The sequence below is a fragment of the Callithrix jacchus genome, chromosome 7 (assembly GCF_049354715.1).
Source record: "Callithrix jacchus isolate 240 chromosome 7, calJac240_pri, whole genome shotgun sequence".
Lineage (NCBI taxonomy): Eukaryota > Metazoa > Chordata > Mammalia > Primates > Cebidae > Callithrix > Callithrix jacchus.
The window spans coordinates 77,712,804-77,732,202 of record NC_133508.1 but is presented as its reverse complement, the minus strand read 5'-3'; the positions used below and the strand labels follow the sequence as shown (position 1 = coordinate 77,732,202).

The 19,399-nt window shown below is 36.8% G+C and overlaps 1 protein-coding gene across 22 annotated transcripts in view; it reads left to right on the top strand.

Annotated features, from left to right (window-relative positions):
* The window catches only part of SCMH1 (Scm polycomb group protein homolog 1), a 232,838-nt gene that overhangs the window by 65,084 nt on the left and 148,355 nt on the right, over positions 1-19,399 (top strand). For 9 of the 22 annotated variants that reach the window (XR_013519963.1, XR_013519965.1, XM_035251035.3 and 6 more), the window contains 2 exons: positions 5,353-5,423; positions 15,619-15,853. Coding sequence is in view for 19 of the 22 variants with exons in the window: in XM_035251035.3 (XP_035106926.1) it covers positions 5,353-5,423; positions 15,619-15,853 (306 nt within the window). In the remaining 3 variants the exon portion in view is untranslated. Of the gene's footprint in view, positions 1-4,275; positions 4,419-5,352; positions 5,424-15,618; positions 15,858-19,399 lie in introns of those variants that run through there. The other 13 variants (XR_013519964.1, XM_078331403.1, XM_078331392.1 and 10 more) reach the window with 3 other exon arrangements.

The following is a 19,399-nucleotide window of genomic DNA, read 5'->3' as shown; positions in this document are numbered from 1 at the left end:
GTGAGATGTGATTGTGCCACTACACTCCATCCTGGGTGTCTGAGTGAGACCTTGTCTCAAAAAAAAAAAAAAAAAAAACTAGGCATGGTTGGCTCATGCTTGTAATCCCAGCACGTTGGGAGTCCGAGGCAGGAGAATGACTTGAGCCTAGGAGTTTGAGACCAGCCTGGGCACCCCATTTCTAAGAAAAAAAAAATTTGGTGTATTCTTTCTAGAGGATATTTCAGCAATGTATGTATTGTATCAAATTTTAAACTTGCATGCTCTTTGTCCATTAATCCAAGTCTTTGGAATTTGTCCTAAGGAGATCATCTCAAAAGCATTCAAAGATAAATGTAAAAAAAATACTCATCAAAAAATTTAAAAACACTGGCTGGACTCTGTGGCTTATGCCTGTAAGGTCTCACTCACTTTGGGAGGCTAAGGTGGCTTGAGCTCAGCTCAGGAGTTTGAGAACAGCCTGGGCAACTTGGCATAACCCTGTCTCTACAAAAAATACAAAAATTAGCTAGATGTGGTGGCACACACCTGTAGTCCCTATTACTAGGGAGGCTGAGATGAGAGGATCGCTTGAGCCTGGGAGGTCGAGGCTGCAATTAGCTGTGTTCACTGCACTTCAGCCTGATGCTGACTCAAAGTCTAATCACTCCATCCATTCTGATGCTGACTCAAAGCGAGAAACTGTCTCAAAAAAAAAAAAAGAAAAATAAAAAAAAAGACACTTAAATTAACATTAATGACTTTTAACAAATATATTGTTCTTTAAACTTTGGTACATAGAACACTATTTAGATGGTAATAGTCGAGTGGAATTTCTCATCTAAAGACTGGTTATCTTTATTGTTGTTAGGAATTTGGCTTCGCATATAGTTTGAACAATGTAGAGTTCTTGTAAAGGAATGTGACCAGAACAGTGGCCAGACATGAGTAGCCAGCCTGTCAAATTAGGAGCAGTTGAAGGATTTGGGACACAGAGAGAGGTTAGATATATCAAGGACCAGTAGAGGTTAGAAGGCAGATGTTGGCTGACCATTTGTACTGTTGAGTAATAGCTAAATAATGAGTGTCCCATCATTGGAAGTATTTAAGCAGAGGCTGGAAGTACCAGTCAAATCCCAACCTTTTTTTTTTTTTCCTCGAGGCTGGGTATCACTCTGTCACCCAGGCTGGGGTGCAGTGGTGCCATCTCAGCTTACTGCAACCTCCGCCTCCCAGGTTCAAGCAATTCTCCTGCCTCAGCCTCCCAAATAGCTGGGATTACAAGCTCCCACCACCACACCCAGCTAATTTTTGTATATTTTTTTAGTAGAGATGGGGTTTCACCGTGTTGGACAGGCTGGTCTTGAACTCTTGACTTCAGGTGATCCGCCTACCTGGCCCTCCGCGCCCGGCCCAAATCTCAACTTTTATATCGCCTTATCAAGATGCCTTTTTTGACTGCCCTGCCTAAAAAGGCACAGCTTCATTACCTTTTACCTTTATTTTTTTTAATTTCAAAATAGCCAGGAATCATATAATTAATGTGGTGTCTCTGTTATCCTCTGGACCAGCTGACATTTATTTGTTTATTTATTTATTTATTTGTCTCTCTTTTCCCTTAGAACATAAGCTTCAAGTGGGCAGAGACTTCAGCTGTATTTTTTTTTTGCTATATATCACCAGTACCTAGAACCAGGTTTATCATATAGTAGATACTCAATAAATATTTACTGAATGAATGAATATTAGAGAAGGTGACTCATGCATTTAACCAGGTGACCTCTTGTGCTTTATATTTTATGGGCCAAGGTACTTTGGCCCATAAAAATAATATTTACCCCCAAGGTAAATCCCTTCAGGGCAGGGATCTCTTTTTCTTTTTTAATAATAAATGTAACTCTCATGTGGTGTGCATCAGAGTTTATAAAACACTTTAATGAGCATTATTTCATAAATGAGATGGCTGACTTTTTCTCATCTGTCTTAGTTCAGGCATTTTCTCTATAGAGTATCTATCTGTAACTTTACTAAGATAGCTCCCAGTCTCTATCACATAACCTCATTTTATTTCCTTCAAGTTCTTTTCGCTACCTTGTTTATTTATTGTTTATGTATTAATTGTGTCTCATTATACACCAGCATGTAAATTCCATGAGGGCAGGGACCCCTGTCATATTGCCTGGCACATAGAGAATGGTCAATAAACATCTGTTGAATGAATAATTGAAAACATTCAAACTGTAATTTTTGAGTGTTTTGAATTATAATGTTGGAATAATTAAAAACACTATATATGTTTAAATTATAAAACGATACCTATGTTAGTTAATAATGTTAATCTTTGCAACAATCTCTGAGCTTAAACATGAACGAGATTTTCATGTTCTGCATTCTCAAGACAACCTGTACTACCTCATTAACTTTATCATTATCATAACAGATTATTTGTTATGTTTATTAATGTCTCTTTTTATCTCTAGACTGAAAGCTCCATGAATTGAGAAATCATGTTTTATCTTGTTCCCCTAACATTTAACACAGTTCTTTGTACTCAGAGAAGCTTAAATATTTATTGAAGAATCTCTGTACAATCTTGTAAGACAGATATTATCTTCATCTTTCAGATGAGTAAACTGAGGCTTGGAAGGATTAAGTAATTTACTCAAGATAGTTAGCTGTAGAAACAAGAGTTTTACCAACATCCTCAGATTCCCAATATTACATTCTTTAAACGTGTAGTAGTAGTTCTTAGTCACAGATGTTAATCCAAATTACCTAGGGAGCCTTTAAAAATACATATTTTCAGGCCACACTTTGGAGCCTACTGAATGAGAACTTCTCAAGGTGGGGCCCAGAACTTTGTTTAAGAAATGAGACTATAAGTATCACTTGAGAGTCAATGATTTATACTAGAGGTTTGGCAAGCTACTGGTGGAAGGCCAAATCCTGCCCTCTGCCTGCTTGTGTAAATAAAATTTAAGTGGAATAGCCACACTCATTTATGCGCATATTGTCTGTGGCTGCTTTCACTCTAGAGTAGTGGAGCCGAGTAGCCATGACACAAACTATATGGCCTACAAAGCATAAAATTTTTATTATATTGTCCTTAACAGAAAGCTTGCTATCTCTGGATCTATACCTTGATGTCTGTCCTATTTCTTTTGTGGTTATTTTAGTGCTTGGAGATATGACAGACATATGTCTGGCTTCATAATGGGGATTATAGTAGGTGTCCAAACATTCTTACTAAGTCATAAATTTTATCTTATTTTACAATTTCCCTGAATATAAGGAACTAACCCTTAGCCCAAGTAATCAAATGAAAGGAAAATACCAAGCTAGATATGGTTCAAGCCAGTCAGCCATCACAGTTGGGTGAACTACTTTAAACAAAGGTTCCTTTTCATTCCATTAGTAATAGAGTGTTTCCTAAGTGGTGAAAGGACTGAGGTTTCTAGCCTGTGTACATTACAGCATAGGGATTGATTACCATGGTTGATATGTGTCATAGAGAACTGTAATTAATACCCTAATTATTGTGGGACCCCTGATGTTACCATTATTCTTAAGACCAAAGTCTCTTGGGTGCTTTTAGTCAGAACTTAAGCTAATACACGCAGTTACCCAGGACTGACCAAAATTCTTGATCTGTGCTGTCTAATACAGTAACTGTTAGCTACATGTAGGGATTTAAATTTAAATTAACTAAAATTAAATCAAATTTAGTTTCTTATACTACCCACATTTCAAGTGTCCAATAGCTATGTGACTAGTGGCTACCTTTTTGGCTAGCACAGATATAGAATGTTTTAGTCAGCACAGAAAGTTTTATTGGACAGTGCTGCTCTAGATGCCAGAGTTGAAGATTGTTAATCCAGTGAAATCTAAAGCTTACTATTTGATTTAATATTTCATTTGTAAGGTTAGAAAGTAATTTGTAATATTTTCTTTTTCTAATGGCAAATGGTGATGAAATGTATTCAATCCTTGCTTTAGGGCCCTGTCAGCTAGGAGCAAATTCTTCATTAAATTCTGATAACATCTTTAAACCTTGACTTTGCAGTCATCTCATTCGCCCTATGGACTGTGTAGTCATGATGATTAATCATCAGCCAGTTCATGAAATAGTTCAGAACTGACTGTGATTTCTGGCCGAATCTATTTGGCTTAGTTAAGGATAGTGGGAAAGGAACCAGTTATAAAACAGAAGCTATAAAATCAATAGAGTGTAAAGTCTTGGCATCATCTTTGGAGTGATTTAGATTTCATCATTCAGTGACTCGTTTTTATTCCCAGCATCTAGTGCTTTTTGTATGGCCCAAAGGGGCTCTGTGCTGCTCCACTACAGAGGAAACTTCAAGAAATGCTGGTTTGCAACAGTGTTTTAGCTTGTGAGATTCTCTGGGACCTTCCCTGCTCCATCATGGGGTCACCTCTAGGTGGGTATTAGGGGGAGACTGGTAATTGGTTTAACCTTTAAATAAATAATTTTATAATCTTTTGTGATCCAGTGAGATCTGTATCTAATGGCCTGCCTTAAGATGTTCTCCCTTGCCCCAGCATAGTTTCTCCTTGAAGATTGTTTATCTAGGACAGTGTTCTTCAAACTTTGAAAAGCTCTAAGACCAGTTCAAGAGGCTAAAAGATTCTACAGACTCCCCAGCTTGTACTTATTTACTATCATCAGACATGCTTCCCAGGTCCTACTTTGCTCTAAATTAACAGATCTTTGTCACTTTGTACCGCAGAGCAGTGCAGCTGTGACTGGCATGGGGGCGCTGCACTGCTCTGGGGCGTAGCAGCAGGGGTAGGTGAGAGAGAGCCAGTTTTTAGAGTGAGGATTCAACTATAATCTCACTCATCTGGCTTTCCCTCCCCTCAAATCATCTCACCCCTTGTCTCCAGACAGCCTTTTCTTCATTCTTCCTGAACTGAGATGCTAGAATCCAATCATATTGGGTGTTAAAACCTGCCACTTGGCAGCAGTGAGGGACCTTTCCAAGAGTCAGGTTGTTCAAAAGAAATCTCCCTACCCACTTTCTACCTCTTCTGTTCCATTCTCCATGAGCTTCCTGGGCACTTCTTTGTAGTACTGGTATGTCTTGCTTTGGCATTTTGGATCACTTTAGGAACCAACATAAAGAACACCCCAAGCCATCTTTAGACCATTATTTTAAAACATGAATTTAAAACATCCACTCAGGTCACTTAGATTCTTACCCTTAATACTCCTTTGAGCTCAAACGGAAAAAAAAAATAAGTTTTTTAAGCTCAAAACCAGTCTACAAATGGCTTAATGTTTAGTGTAGATTATATCCTGAAAACATTTTTTTAGGAAGTTGACTGTGATATAGATTTCTATTTCCTTTACAGGTCATTTTACCTGGGACAAATACCTAAAAGAAACATGTTCAGTCCCAGCGCCTGTCCATTGCTTCAAGCAGGTAATTGATTCTCAACATCTTTAGTAGGTGAAAGATAAGTCATTTTTTTCTGGTTCTTAGACAATCAAAACAGGAGGTAGAAACCCTTGGGCTTCTTACCTGAGGGTCCCAGAATAAATTTCTATGGGAAGAACTCAAGAAGTGAAATTTGGTCACTGTGAGTTTTGGCAGCAGACATTCTTCCCGCCTTCATCCCAAGTAACACCCTTGCCTCCTTCTTTACCTCCTTGAGGATATTCTGTGTTACTGAAAACAATTGCTAATTTTTACTAGCACTCTTAATTCAGGTAGGAAAGAGAGTTATATTCGGTAGACAGTGTTGAAAATAGAGCAGTATTCCTTTCTCTGTACTCAGCACTCCTGTCACAATCTTATCTTTCTACAAGAATATTGACACTAAATCCCACTGGGAAGCATTTCAGGAGCTCATCAGAGGTCATCCAGAGTTTCCCACAAGGAATAAGTAACCCAGACAGTGCACAGATGATATTGATTGTATCAGTGTGTGATATAGCTGATAAACAAAGAAGTGTTCTGGTGCTAAACAAAGCTAAACATCAGGAAGTTACTTAACAATCCTTTCCTTTAGTACTCAATGGTTATTTCCTCAAACCGTTAACATTTCAGGTTGAGTTTGAATTTAGTCTGTTTTCTAAGTAGAAATACAAATTCAGGACTTCTGCTCATTTGAAATAAAAGGGACTGAATTTATACTTCCACCTGAAACAGTTTTTAAAAAGACAACATATGGTAACAATGGTTTGTTTTGCTTTGTTTTGAGACAAAGTCTCGCTCTATCACCCAAACTGGAGTGCAATGTCATGATCTTGGCTCACCGCAACTTCTGCCTCCTGGCTTCAAGCAATTCTCCTTCCACAGCCTCCCAAGTAGTTGGGACTATAAGCGCACACCAACATACCTGGCTAATTTTTGTATTTTTAGTAGAAACAGGGCCTTATTATGTTGGCCAGGCTAGTCTCCAACTCCTGATTTCAAGTGATCCACCCATCTTGGCCTCCCAAAGTGCTGGGATTTCAGACGTGAGCCAACATGCCCAGCCAACAGTGTTTTATAAGTAACTAAAAATCAAGCAGCCAATCAGTGATCTCTGAGAGAGAGAAAACAAATGAGTTGAGCTGCCTATGATTTTCTAGCCTATTGCCTTAACAGTTTCCAGACCATGGCCCAGGGAAAGGGAACTCATGTTGAGCCCAGCAGACTCCCTAACTGGAGGAAATGGAAGAAAAAAATCAGAGTCCAGAGAAACCAAGGTGGCTAGAATTTACAGGACAGAGTATCAGAGAGGAGAAAGCTGCACACAAAGAAAACCACAGAGCTCTTCAGAGGGTCCCCTTCAAGTGTTCAGGAAAATACTACTGTTTTACACATGCATGTGAGAAAACTACCTAAGGTCAAAGGAAAAAAACTATCTGAAAGGATTCAAAGGAATAGAACCTGGCACTCACACAGGGTTGAGAATAGTTCCTGATTTCACCAGCTAAACTGGAAAAATCTCATAATTGATTGGGCATTGGGTATAATACTCAGGAAGGTCTTGCTCAGTATTGAAAAATAATTAACTTTAGCCTAAGCATTGTTTCAGTCCAACCTCACAAATCATAAAGGTAAAACTCAAGAGTATCAAACTATTTACAAGTCAGTTAACTGCATTGGGGACAAAGCCCAAGAAGATTTATCGGAATGCAAGAATATCCAGTACCCAACAGGTAAAATTCACAAGATCTAACTTTCAATCAAAGACCACCAGGCATGCAAAGAGGCAGGAAAATGCAACCAATAATCTAGAGAATAATCTGTTGAGACCAACTCAGATTCTACACAGATTATAGAATAGCAGACAAACACATTAGAATAGTTATTTTAATATATTCATTATGTTCAGAAATTAAACAGAGACATGAAAGATATTAAAAAGATTCATTGGGCTACTTTGTGGGAAATGAAAAATACAATAGATTGGATTGATGGTGGAAGAAATTAGTAACTTGAAGACATAACAATAGAAACTATTCAAAATGAAACACAAAGAGAAAAGGGAATTTAGAAAAAAATGAGAACACCAGTGAACTATGGGATAACTTCAAGTGACCAAATAGACATGTAATTGGAGTCCCCAGAGGAGAGAAGTGATGGGGAGGTAGAAAAATATTTGAAGAAATAATGGCTAAAATATTTCCAAAATTAAAAAAAATACTATAGATTCACAGAATCAAGAAATTCAAGAAATCCCAAAAATAAGAAACAAGAAGAAAACTACTCTGAGGCATATCATAATCAAATTGCAGAAAACCATTGATAGAGAAAACAATAGCCAGAGAAAAAAGGACACTGTATATACAGGATAACTAATATAAGAATGACATTATATTTCTTGTCAGAAACAGTATAAGCAAGAACAAAATTGAACAACACCTTTAAAGTACTAAAAGAAAAAAAAAAACCTGTCCACCTGGATTACTGCAACCAGCAAAAATGTCTTTCAAACACAAAGGTGAGATAAAGATAGTTTCAGATTTACAAAAGCTGAAAGAATTAATCATTCACAGACTCACACCTCAAGAAATATTAAAGGAGATTCATCAGGCAGAAAGAAAATGATACCAAATGAAATAATAGATCTACACAAAGAAATGAAGGTCACTGGAAATTGTCATTATAAGGGTACATATATAAGAGGTTTTTCTTTAAATCTGTATAAAAGGTAACTGTGTAGACAATAATAATAACCATATATTGTGAGCATGATAACATAGAAGTAAAATGTATGATAAGAGTAGCACAAAGGCAGGAAGGGAGGAATCTTAAGTAGACTGTTACAAGGTTCTTATGCGTGAAGTAGTAAGGTCATACTTGATAAGACAAACTGTGGTAAGTTAAAAGATATTTTTACTATAAACACTAATGCAACCACTAGAATAATGGGAAAAAATAGCAAGATGTTTGATTTAAAGCCAGTTATGTCAGTAATCAAATTAAATATAAATGGTTTAAATGTTTAAAAGCAGAAATTGGCAGATTGGATAAAAAGAAAACCCAATTATATACTACTTTCAAAAACTTATACTTTTTTCTGTTTTTGTTTTGTTTTGTTACTATTGGGCTTGCTATGATTGGAAAAATTATGCTTTAAATAGGTTAAAATTAAATGTATGAAGATGATACCATGCTGACATTAGCCATAATAAACCTGAAATGGCTATATTAATATCGAAGTACATTTCAGACCAAATAATATTAACAGGGATAAAGAAGTTAATTTTTTAATGATAAAGGTATCAGACAAATCCTGACATGAAGCAAAAACCAATAGAACTATTGGAAGAAATATATAAATCCAAAATTATCTATAGTCAGACTTTTAGTACTCCTCTCTGTGTAATAAAAGAACAAATAGAGGGAAAAAAATCAGGAAATATATAGTGGATTTGAACAACAGTATGAACTAACTTGACCTAACTGACATATATAAAATGCTGTCCAACATGTGTAGAATACACATTCTTTCCAAGTGCATGCAGAACATTTGTCACCACATTCTGTACCACTAAATAAGGCTTTAGCATTTTTTTTCTTTTTTCCAGACCTTGAGAAATTTAAGAGAATTTAAACAATACAAAACATGTTCTCTGGCTGGGTGCAGTGGCTCACACCTGTAATTCCAGCACTTTGGGAGGCTGAGGCAGGCAGATCATGTGAGCTAAGGTGTTCAAGACCAGCCTGGCCAACATGGTGAAACCCTGTCTCTACTAAAAATACAAAAATTAGCTAGGTGTGGTGGCACCTGTAATCCCAGCTACTCGGGAGGTTGAGACAGGAGAACTGTTTGAACCTGGGAGACAGAGATTGCAGTGAGCTGACATCATGCCACTGCACTCCAGCCTGGGTGATAGAGTGAGATTCTGTCTCAAAAACAACAACAACAACAACAAAAGTATGTTCTCTGATTGTAAGGGAATTAAAATAAAAAAGAATAATAGAAAGTTACCTGGAAGATCTCCAAATATTTGGAAACTAAGTAACACATTTTTAAATACTCCATGAGTACTTAGAAACTGAAAGGAACATTATAAAATATTTTCTATACCATGGCTCACACCTGTAATCCCAGCACTTTGGGAGGCAGAGGTGGGTGGATCACAAAGTCAGGAGATTGATACCATCCTGGCCAACCTGGTGAAATTCCATCTCTACTAACATACAAAAAAAATTTGCCAAGCATGGTGAGGCACACCTGTAGTCCCAGCTACTTGGGAGACTGAGGCAGGGGAATCGCTTAAACCCAGGAGGTGGAGGTTGCAGTGAACTGAGATCGCACTACTATACTCCGGCCAGGGCAACAGAGCGAGACTCTGTCTCAAAAAAAAAAAAAAAAAAAAAAAAAAAATTCAACTGAAAATTAAAGAACATTTCAGAATTCATGGGATGGTGCTAAAGCAGCTCAATTAATGATCTCAGTTTTCATTTTAGAAAAATAGGGTGAAAAAAGGAGCAAGTTAATTTCAAATTAAGCAGAGAAAATGAAATAATAAAGATTAGAGCATAAATCAATGAAGTAAAAATAATAGAGAAAAAGCTATTGAAACCAAAAGCTGGTTCTTTGTGAAGTTAAATAAAAGTGATAAACCTATAACTAGAGTGATCAAGAATAAAAGAGAGAAGACACAAATCACTGGTATTAGAAATGACAGAGGACTGGGCACAGTGACTCACACCTGTAATCCCAACACTTTAGGAGGCTGAGGCAGGTGGATCACTTGAGCCCAGGAGTTCAAGGCCAGCCTGGGCAATGTAGTGAGAACCCATCTCTTAAAAATAAATAATAATAATAATAATTTTTTTTTTTCTTAGCTGGGCATGGTAGTGCATGCCTATGGTCTCAGCCACTTGGGAGGCTAAGGTAAAAGGATTGCTTAAGCTCAGGAGGTCAAGGCTGCAGTGAGCTGTGATCACACCACTGTGCTCCAGCCTGGGTGACAGAGTGAGTTCCTGTCTTTAAAAAAAACAGGAAAAAGAAATCAAAGAGGTGAAATCACTTTAGATTCTGCAGATAAAATTAAGGGAGTATTATGAACAAATGTATGCCTTTAACTCTGACAACTAAGACGAAATGGACAACTTTCATGAATGACACAAATTACCAAAGCTCAGTCAAGAAGAGAGGAAACCTGAATGGCACTATTTCTGTTACAGAAATTGAATTTGTAGTTAAAAACTTTTCCACAAAGAAAATTCCAGGCCTAGATGCCTTCACTGGTGTTTCAGATATTTAAGGAAAAAATATTACAAATTCTATATAGACTTCCAGAAAATTTAACAGAAAAGGGTCTCTCCTAACTCATTCTGTAAAGGCAAACATTTCTGATCCAAAACCAAGCAAAGACATTGAGATAAAAGAAAACTGTGCAGCAGTATCCCACATGAAAATAAATGTAAACATTTTAAGTAAAATTGTAGGACAAAAATTAACAATATGTAAAAAGAGTAACTCATGACCAAGTGGGGTTAATTTAGGAATACAGAGTTGGCTTAAATTTCAAAAATCAGTCAGGGGAATTTACCACGTGCATACATGCTAAAGAAAAAAAAAATACTATTATCTCAATAGATGCAGAAAAAGCATTTAACAAAATTAAATGTCTATTTTAAATAAAAACTCTCACAAAACTAGAAATAGACGGCAACTTTCTAAATCCTAAATTCTAAAGGACATTTATTAATAGTCTACAAATAACATCCTACTTAATGGTGAAAGACTAAATGCTGTCCCCTTAAGGTCAGGAACAAGACAAGGATATCTGCTCTTGCCACTTTTATTCAGTATTGTATTACCAATGCAAATGGGCCAGAAGAAGAAATAAAAGGGATCTGGGTTGAAAGATTAGAACAGTCACCAAGGAAAATGTATACAGGGCAAGTAAGTACATGAATAGAGATGCTCAATACCATTATTTCATTAGGGAAATACAAACTAGAAGTGATTAACAAGCTATCACTACATACACATTTATTTAAATGGCTCTGATTTTCAAAAAGCTGACCATATTAAATAGTGGCAAGGATGTAGAACATCCTTTGATATGCTGCTGGCGAAATGCAAAGTGGTTCAACTACTTTGAAAAATAGGCAGAAGAACTTTAACACACTACTGAGCAAAAGAAAGCACCATATAAACTAGGAATTGAGTAATACATTCTTTGCTTAAAAAGAAATACTTATGTCTTAGTACTAAAACCAGCATTTTACTCAGGGTTTTAAAATAATTCAATAGTAGATACAATGGAACAGAAACTACTATTTACAATAGCAGCCAAAGGGTGGGTGAGGCAGGGGGAGGAACTACCAAATATGCAAAATTTATATAAAGAAAACTTTAGAAGATGCCTGACCAAAATTCTGATTCATTAAAAAAATGAGTGGACTTTGGTCAAAATTAGGAGCTTCTGCTCTTCAAAAGACACTGGTAAGAGAATGAAAATACAGGCCACAGACTATGAGAAAATAGTTTTACATTGCTTAATTTAATAACAGGGATATCTTCTGAAAATAAATTGTTAAGCAATTTCATTGTCGTGCAAACATAGCATATACTTGTACAATCCTGTATAGTACAGCCTAGTACACACCGAGGCCTGTAACCTATTGCTCCTAGGCTACAAAACCGTCCAACAAGTTAAAATACTGAGTACTGTAGGTAGTTGTAACACAATGGTATTTGTGTATATAAACATATCTAAAACTAGAAAAGGTACAATAAAAAATATGAAAGATGTATTAAAACTTGTACACCCATATCAGGAGCACTTACCATGAATGGAGCTTGGAGGACTGGAAATTGCTCTGGGTGAGTCAGTGAGTAAGTAGTTAATGAACATGAAGGCCTAGGACACTACTATGTACCACTGTCAACATTATAAACACTGTATGCTCAGGTTACACTAAATTTAACAATTTTTCTTTCTTCAATAAGGAGTTAACCTTAGCTTATTGCAGCCATTTCACTTTATAAAGTTAAAATTTTTTTAACTTTTTGACTCCTTTGCAGTACTACTTAGCGTAAAACACATTGTACAGCTGTATAAAAATAATTTTTGTTTTTTTGTTTTTTTACTTTGTAAACTCTTTTTTTAAAAAACTAAGACAAACACATACAGTACTCTAGGCCTACACAGACTCAGGATCATCAGTATCACTGTCTTCCACTTCTACTTCTGAGCCTACTGGAAGGTCTTCATGGGCAGTTATATGCGTGGATAGAGCTGTAATCTATAACAATGCCTTCTTCTGGAATACCTCCTGAAGGAGCTTGCCTGAAGCTGTTTTTTAGTTAACTTTTATTTTCCTATAAGTAGAAAGAATAAACCCTAAAATAATGATTGAAAATATGTAGTAAACACACAAACCAGTAATATAGTCATTTATTATCAAATATCTACTGTACATAATTGTATGTGCTATACTTTTATACAGCTGGCAGTGTAGTAGGTTTTTTTGCACCAACGTAACCACAAATGTGAGTAATGTGTTGCTCTAGGACCTTAAGACAGCTGCGATATCACTAGGATATAGCAATTTTTTTTAGCTCCGTTTTAATCTTACGGGACCACAATCGATACACAGTCTGTTTTTGACCAGACATAATTATGTGGAACATGACTGTACTTGCAAATCACATAACGGACAGCATTATTTTCCAAATTGATATGTAGATCCAATACAATCTCTGTCAAAATTCCAGCTGCCTTTGTTGCAGAAATTGACAAGTTGGTGCTGAAATTCTTACAAGGGACCCAGAGTAGCCATAGCAATCTTGAAAAGAGAACAAAGGTGGAGGATTCTTATTTTCTGATTTCAAAACTTATTACAAATCTACAGTACTTAAGACATCATGGTTTTGGCATGAAGATAGACATAATTCATGAATTAAAATTGAGAGTACAGAAATTGACCCGCCAATTTATGGTTGATTGATTTTTGACAAGGCTATCAAGACAGTTCAATGGGATTTTCAACTTGTGCAGAAACAGCTGGATATCCATATTAAAAAAGTGAAGTTGGAACCTCTATACCGTATACAAAAATTAATTTCAAGTGGATCATGGCCCTAAATGTAAGAGTTAAAACTACAACATTCTTTGAAGAAAATGTAGAAGGAAATCTTCATGACTTTGGATTAGATAATATAATACCAAAATAGATAAACAACAATAGAAAAAATAGATAACTTGAACTTCTAATTAAAAGTTTTTCATTTCCACATCATCAAGAAAATGAAAAGACAAGCCACACAATGGGAGAAAATATTTGCAAATTATGTATCTGATAAAGGACTTGTATCCAGAATATAGTAAGAACTCTTAAAATTCAGAAATTAAAAGACAACATGATTTTAAAATGGATGAAGTATTTGAATAGATAGTTCTCCAAATATATTCAAATGACCAATTAGGCACATAAAAGTTGCTCAGTGGTCATTAGAGAAATGCTAATCAAAACTGCAATGAGATACATGTCACATTGACTAGATGACTCTAGCATCAAAAAGACAATGGCAAGTGTTGGTGAGGAAATAGAAATTGGAACCCTCATACATTGGTGGTGAAATTATGAAATCCTGTAGCTACTTTAGGAGACAGTTCAGAGGTTATCCAAAATGTTAAACATAGAGTTACCACATGACCCAGCAGTTTTACTCGTAAGTATATACCTAAAAGAATGGAAGACATGTCCACAGAGAAACATACCATAAATGTTCATCACATCATTATTCATAATAGTCAAAAAGAGGAGACAACCCAAATGTCCATCAACTGATGAATAAGTAAGCAAAATGTAGTATATTCATGCAATAGAATATTATTCATGCATGAAAAGGAATGACGTACTGATACACTCTATGACATGGGTGAACCTTGAAACCATTTTGCTAAGTGAAAGAAACTATTCACATATTGGCCACACATTATATAATTCCATGAATATGAAATGTCCAGTATAGACAAATCCATGGAAACAGAAAGTAGATAATAGTTTCTAGGAACTAGGCTGAGAGGGTAATTGGGAGTGACTCCATTGGGGTATAGGGTTCATTTTGGGGGGATTATGGAAATGTTATAAAATTAGGGATGTTTATACAACTCTGAGAATATTCTAAAAACCAGTAAATTATACACCTTAAAAGGGTTAATTTTCTATTTCATGATTTAAACATATACCTACCATATGATCCAGCCATTTCATTCCTAGGTATTTGTGCAAGAGAAAAGAAAGTTTATTTCCCTACAAAAGTTTGTACATAAATGTTTCTAGCAGCTTTATTTGTAATCACTAAGGACTAGAAACAAACCAGATGTCCACCAGCATTGTATACTACTCAGCAATAAAAGGAAATGAATTATTGATATGGATGAATTTTAGAGTAGTTATGCTGAGTGAAAGAAGCTAGACAAAAAAGAAAGTACATCTTCTATGATTCCATCTAACACTAGAAAATACAAAACAATCTACAGTGATGAAAAGTAGATCATTGGTTGCCTGGGTACAGGGATCCTGGAGGGGCCAGAAGAAGAGATTACAAAAGAGCACATGAAAACTTGAGGGTAATGGCCATGTTGATTATTTTGATTGTGGTGATGCTTTCACAGGTTTTTATGTTGTATATGGTAGCAAGGGTATGTACATATGTCAAGACTTACTAAAGTGTGTAGTTTATTGTATGTCGGTTATATGAATTGATTAGTAAGTTATTGTCAAAATAAGAAAAATTAACCCCAGTAGTCTGTGTGGTAGATATACATATCAATATACTGAAATATTCCACGAAGAGATGCTAAGAATATGATAGTTTAATAGGATGTAGTTGTCCTAAAAAGAAAATGTCATACCTGGAAGGGTAGGAAGTTAGACAATTATAGGATGAGAAAACATTTAATTAACTGGCTATGTAAGACATTCTTGTCCTTTTTATTGCTGGTATGGGTCTATATGATGCTTCAGTGGAAAGTAATTTTTTCCCCTTCGTCTTATCTTTCATTGTTTTTTTTTTTTGCATGAAACCTTTCTTAATTATTAGGGAATAATTCAGAGTAGTTGTCTGCTATAACCAATTCGAATCCAAAACATGAATTTTGGGGTTTAACTCTTAATCTGTCTAAATCCTACACCTTGTTTTTCTCAGTCCTACACACCTCCAAGCAACGAGTTCAAGATCAGCATGAAATTGGAAGCACAGGACCCCAGGAACACCACATCCACCTGTATTGCCACAGTAGTTGGACTGACAGGGGCCCGCCTTCGCCTGCGCCTTGACGGCAGCGACAACAAAAATGACTTCTGGCGGCTAGTTGACTCAGCTGAAATCCAGCCTATTGGGAACTGTGAAAAGAATGGGGGTATGCTACAGCCACCTCTGGGTGAGTAAGTAAACCCAACCTCTTTCTAACCAGTTATTAATAGTTAGCTTCCAAAAACTGAACATCCTATTATGGGAAAGATTAGTGTTCCCTGCTTATCCCTTATTTTTCTTTCTTTTCTTTCTTTTTTTTTTTTTAATTTTACTTTAAGTTCTGCGGTACATTAGCAGATCTTGTAGGATTATTATATAGGTATACACAAGCCATGATGGTTTGCTGCCTCCATCCCCCTGTCACCTACATTAGGTATTTCTCCTAATGTTATCCCTTCCCAATCTCCCCACCCCCTGCTATCCTAGCCCCGCTGCTGCCCAACAGACCCCACTGTGAGATGTTCCCTTCCCTGTGTCCATGTGGTATCATTGTTCAACACCCACTTATGAATGAGAACATGAGGTGTTTGGTTTTCTGTTCTTGTGTCAGTTTGCTGAGAATGATGGTTTCCAGCTTCATTCATGTCCCTGCAAAGGACGTGAACTCATCATTTTTTATGGCTGCATAGTATTGCATGGTGTATATGAGCCGCATTTTATTTATCCAGTCTATAATTGCTGGGCATTTGGGTTGGTTCCAAGTCTTTGCTATTGTAAACAGGGCCACAAGGAACATACGCGTGCATGTGTCTTTATAATAGAATGATTTATAATCCTTTGGGTATATACCCAGTAATGGGATTGCTGGGTCAAATGGAATTTCTACTTCTAGGCCCTTGAGGAATCACCACACTGTTTTCCACAATGGTTGAACTAATTTACACTCCCACCAACAGTGTAAAGGTGTTCCTGTTTCTCCACATCCTCTACAGCATTTGTCTCCAGATGTTTTGATGATCGCCATTCTAACTGGCATGAGATGGTATCAGTGTGGTTTTGATTTGCATTTCTCTAATGACCAGTGATGATGAGCATTTTTTCAGGTTTGTTGGCCACATAAATGTCGTCTTTTGAAAAGTGTCAGTTCATATGCTTTGCCCACTTTTTGATGATTTTTTTTTCTTGTGTACTTGTTTTAGTTCTTTGTAAATTCTGGATATTAACCTTTTGTCAGATGGGTAGATTGTAAAAATTTTCTCCCATTCTGTTGGTTGCTGGTTCCCTCTAACGATTGTTTCTCTTGCTGTGCAGAAGCTCTTAAGTTTAATTAGATCCCATTTGTCTATTTTGGCTTTTGTTGCCATTGGTTTTGGTGTTTTAGTCATGAAGTCCTTGCCTATGCCTATGTCCTGAATGGTTTTGCCTACGTTTTCTTCTAGGATATTTATGGTATTAGGTCTTATGTTTAAATCTTTAATCCACTTGGAGGTAATTTTTTATAAGGTGTCAGGAAGGGGTCCAGTTTCAGCTTTCTGCACATGGTTAACCAGTTTTCCTAACACTGTTTATTAAACAGGGAATCCTTTCCCCATTGCTTTTTTTTTTTGGTCAGGTTTGTCAAAGATCAGATGGTCATAGGTGTATGGTGTCACTTCCGAGGCCTCTGTTCTGTTCCATTGGTCTATATCTCTGTTTTGGTACCAGTCCCATGCTGTTTTGATACTGTAGCCTTGTGGTATAGTTTGAAGTCAGGTAACATGATGCCTCCAGCTTTGTTTTTTTTTTGCTTAGGATTGTCTTGGTTATGTGGGCTCTTTTCTGGTTCCATATGAAATTTAAGGTGGTTTTTTGTTTTTTTCAGTTCTATGAAGAAAGTCATTGGTAGCTTGATGGGGATAGCACTGAATGTGTAAATTACTTTGGGCAGTATGTTATGTATCTGGGTGCTCCTGTATTGGGTGCATATATTTTTAGGATAATTAGCTCTTCTTGTTGCATTGATCCTTTTAACATTATGTAATGCCCTTCTTTGTCTCTTTTGATCTTTGTTGGTTTAAAGTCTATTTTATCAGAGACTAGGATTGTAACCCCTGCTTTTTTTGCTCTCCGTTTGCTTGGTAAATCTTCCTCCATCCCTTTATTTTAAGTCTGTGTGTATCTTTGCACATGAGATGGGTTTCCTGAATACAGCACATGGATGGGTCTTGACTTTTTATCCAGTTTGCCAGTCTGTGTCTTTTGATTGGGGCCATTAGCCCCTTTACATTTAAGGTTAATATTATTATGTGTAAATTTGATTCTGCCATGTCAATACTAGTTGGTTGTTTTGCCCATTAGTTGATGCAGTTTCTTCATTGTGTCAATGGTCTTTATCATTTGGTACATTTTTGCAGTGGCTGGTACTGGTTGTTCCTTTCCATATTTAGTGCTTCCTTCAGGAGCTCTTTTAAGGCAGGCCTGGTTGTGACAAAATCTCTCAGCAATTGCTTGCCCATAAAGGATTTTATTTCTCTTTCACTTATGAGGCTTAGTTTGGCTGGATATGAAATTCTGGTTTGTAAGTTCCTTTCTTTAAGGATGTTGACTATTGGCTTCCGGTCTCTTCTGGCTTGTAAGGATTCTGCAGAGAGATCTGCTGTGAGTCTGATGGGCTTCCCTTTGTGGGTAACCCAACCTTTCTCTCTGGCTGCCCTTAGCATTTTTCTTCATTTTAACCCTGGTGAATCTGACGATTATGTTCCTTGGGGTTGCTCTTCTTGAGGAATACCTTTGTGGTGGTCTCTGTATTTCCTGGACTTGAATATTGGCCTGCCTTGCTAAGTTGGGAAATTTCTCCTGGATAATATCCTGAAGAGTATTTTCCAGCTTGGATTTATTCTCCTTGTCACATTCCGGTACACTGATCAAACATAGATTAGGTCTTTTCAGATAATCCCATATTTCTTGGAGGCTTTGTTCATTTCTTTTCACTCTTCTTTCTCTAATCTTGCCTTCCTGTTTTACTTCATTGAGTTGATCTTTAATCTCTGATATCCTTTCTTCTGCCTGGTCGATTCAGGTATTGAAACTTGTGTGTGGTTTTGCGAAGTTCTTTTGCTGTGTTTTTCAGCTCCATCAAGTCATTTATGTTCTTCTCTTAAGTTGGTTTTTCTAGTTAGCATTTTGTCTAATCTTTTTTCACGGTTCTTAGTTTCTTTACATTGGGTTAGAACATGTTCCTTTAGCTCAGAGAAGTTTGTTATTACCCACCTTCTGAAGCCCACTTCTGTCAGTTCATCAAAGTCATTCTCCATCCAGTTTTGTTCCCTTGCTGGTGAGGAGTTGTAATCCCTTGGAGGAGAGGTGTTCTGGTTTTTGGTGATTTCATTCTTTTTGCATTGGTTTCTTCCCATCTTCATTGATTTATCTACCTTTGGTATTTGAAGTTGATGACTTTTGGATGGTGTCTGTGAGTGGATGTCCTTTCTGTTTATGTTGAACCTATTTCTTTCTGTTTTTTAGTTTTCCTTCTAATAGGCCACTCTGCTGCAGGACTGCTGGAGGTCCACTCCAGACCCTGCTTGCCTGGGAATCACCCACAGGGTCTGCAGAACAGCAAGGATTGCCACCTGTTCCTTCATCTGGTAGCTTCATCCCAAAAGGGTAACCACCAGATGTCAGCCAGAGCTCTTTTGTATGAGCTGTCTCTGGATATATGGGGGTCAGGGAGCTGCTTGAGGAGGCAGTCTGTCTC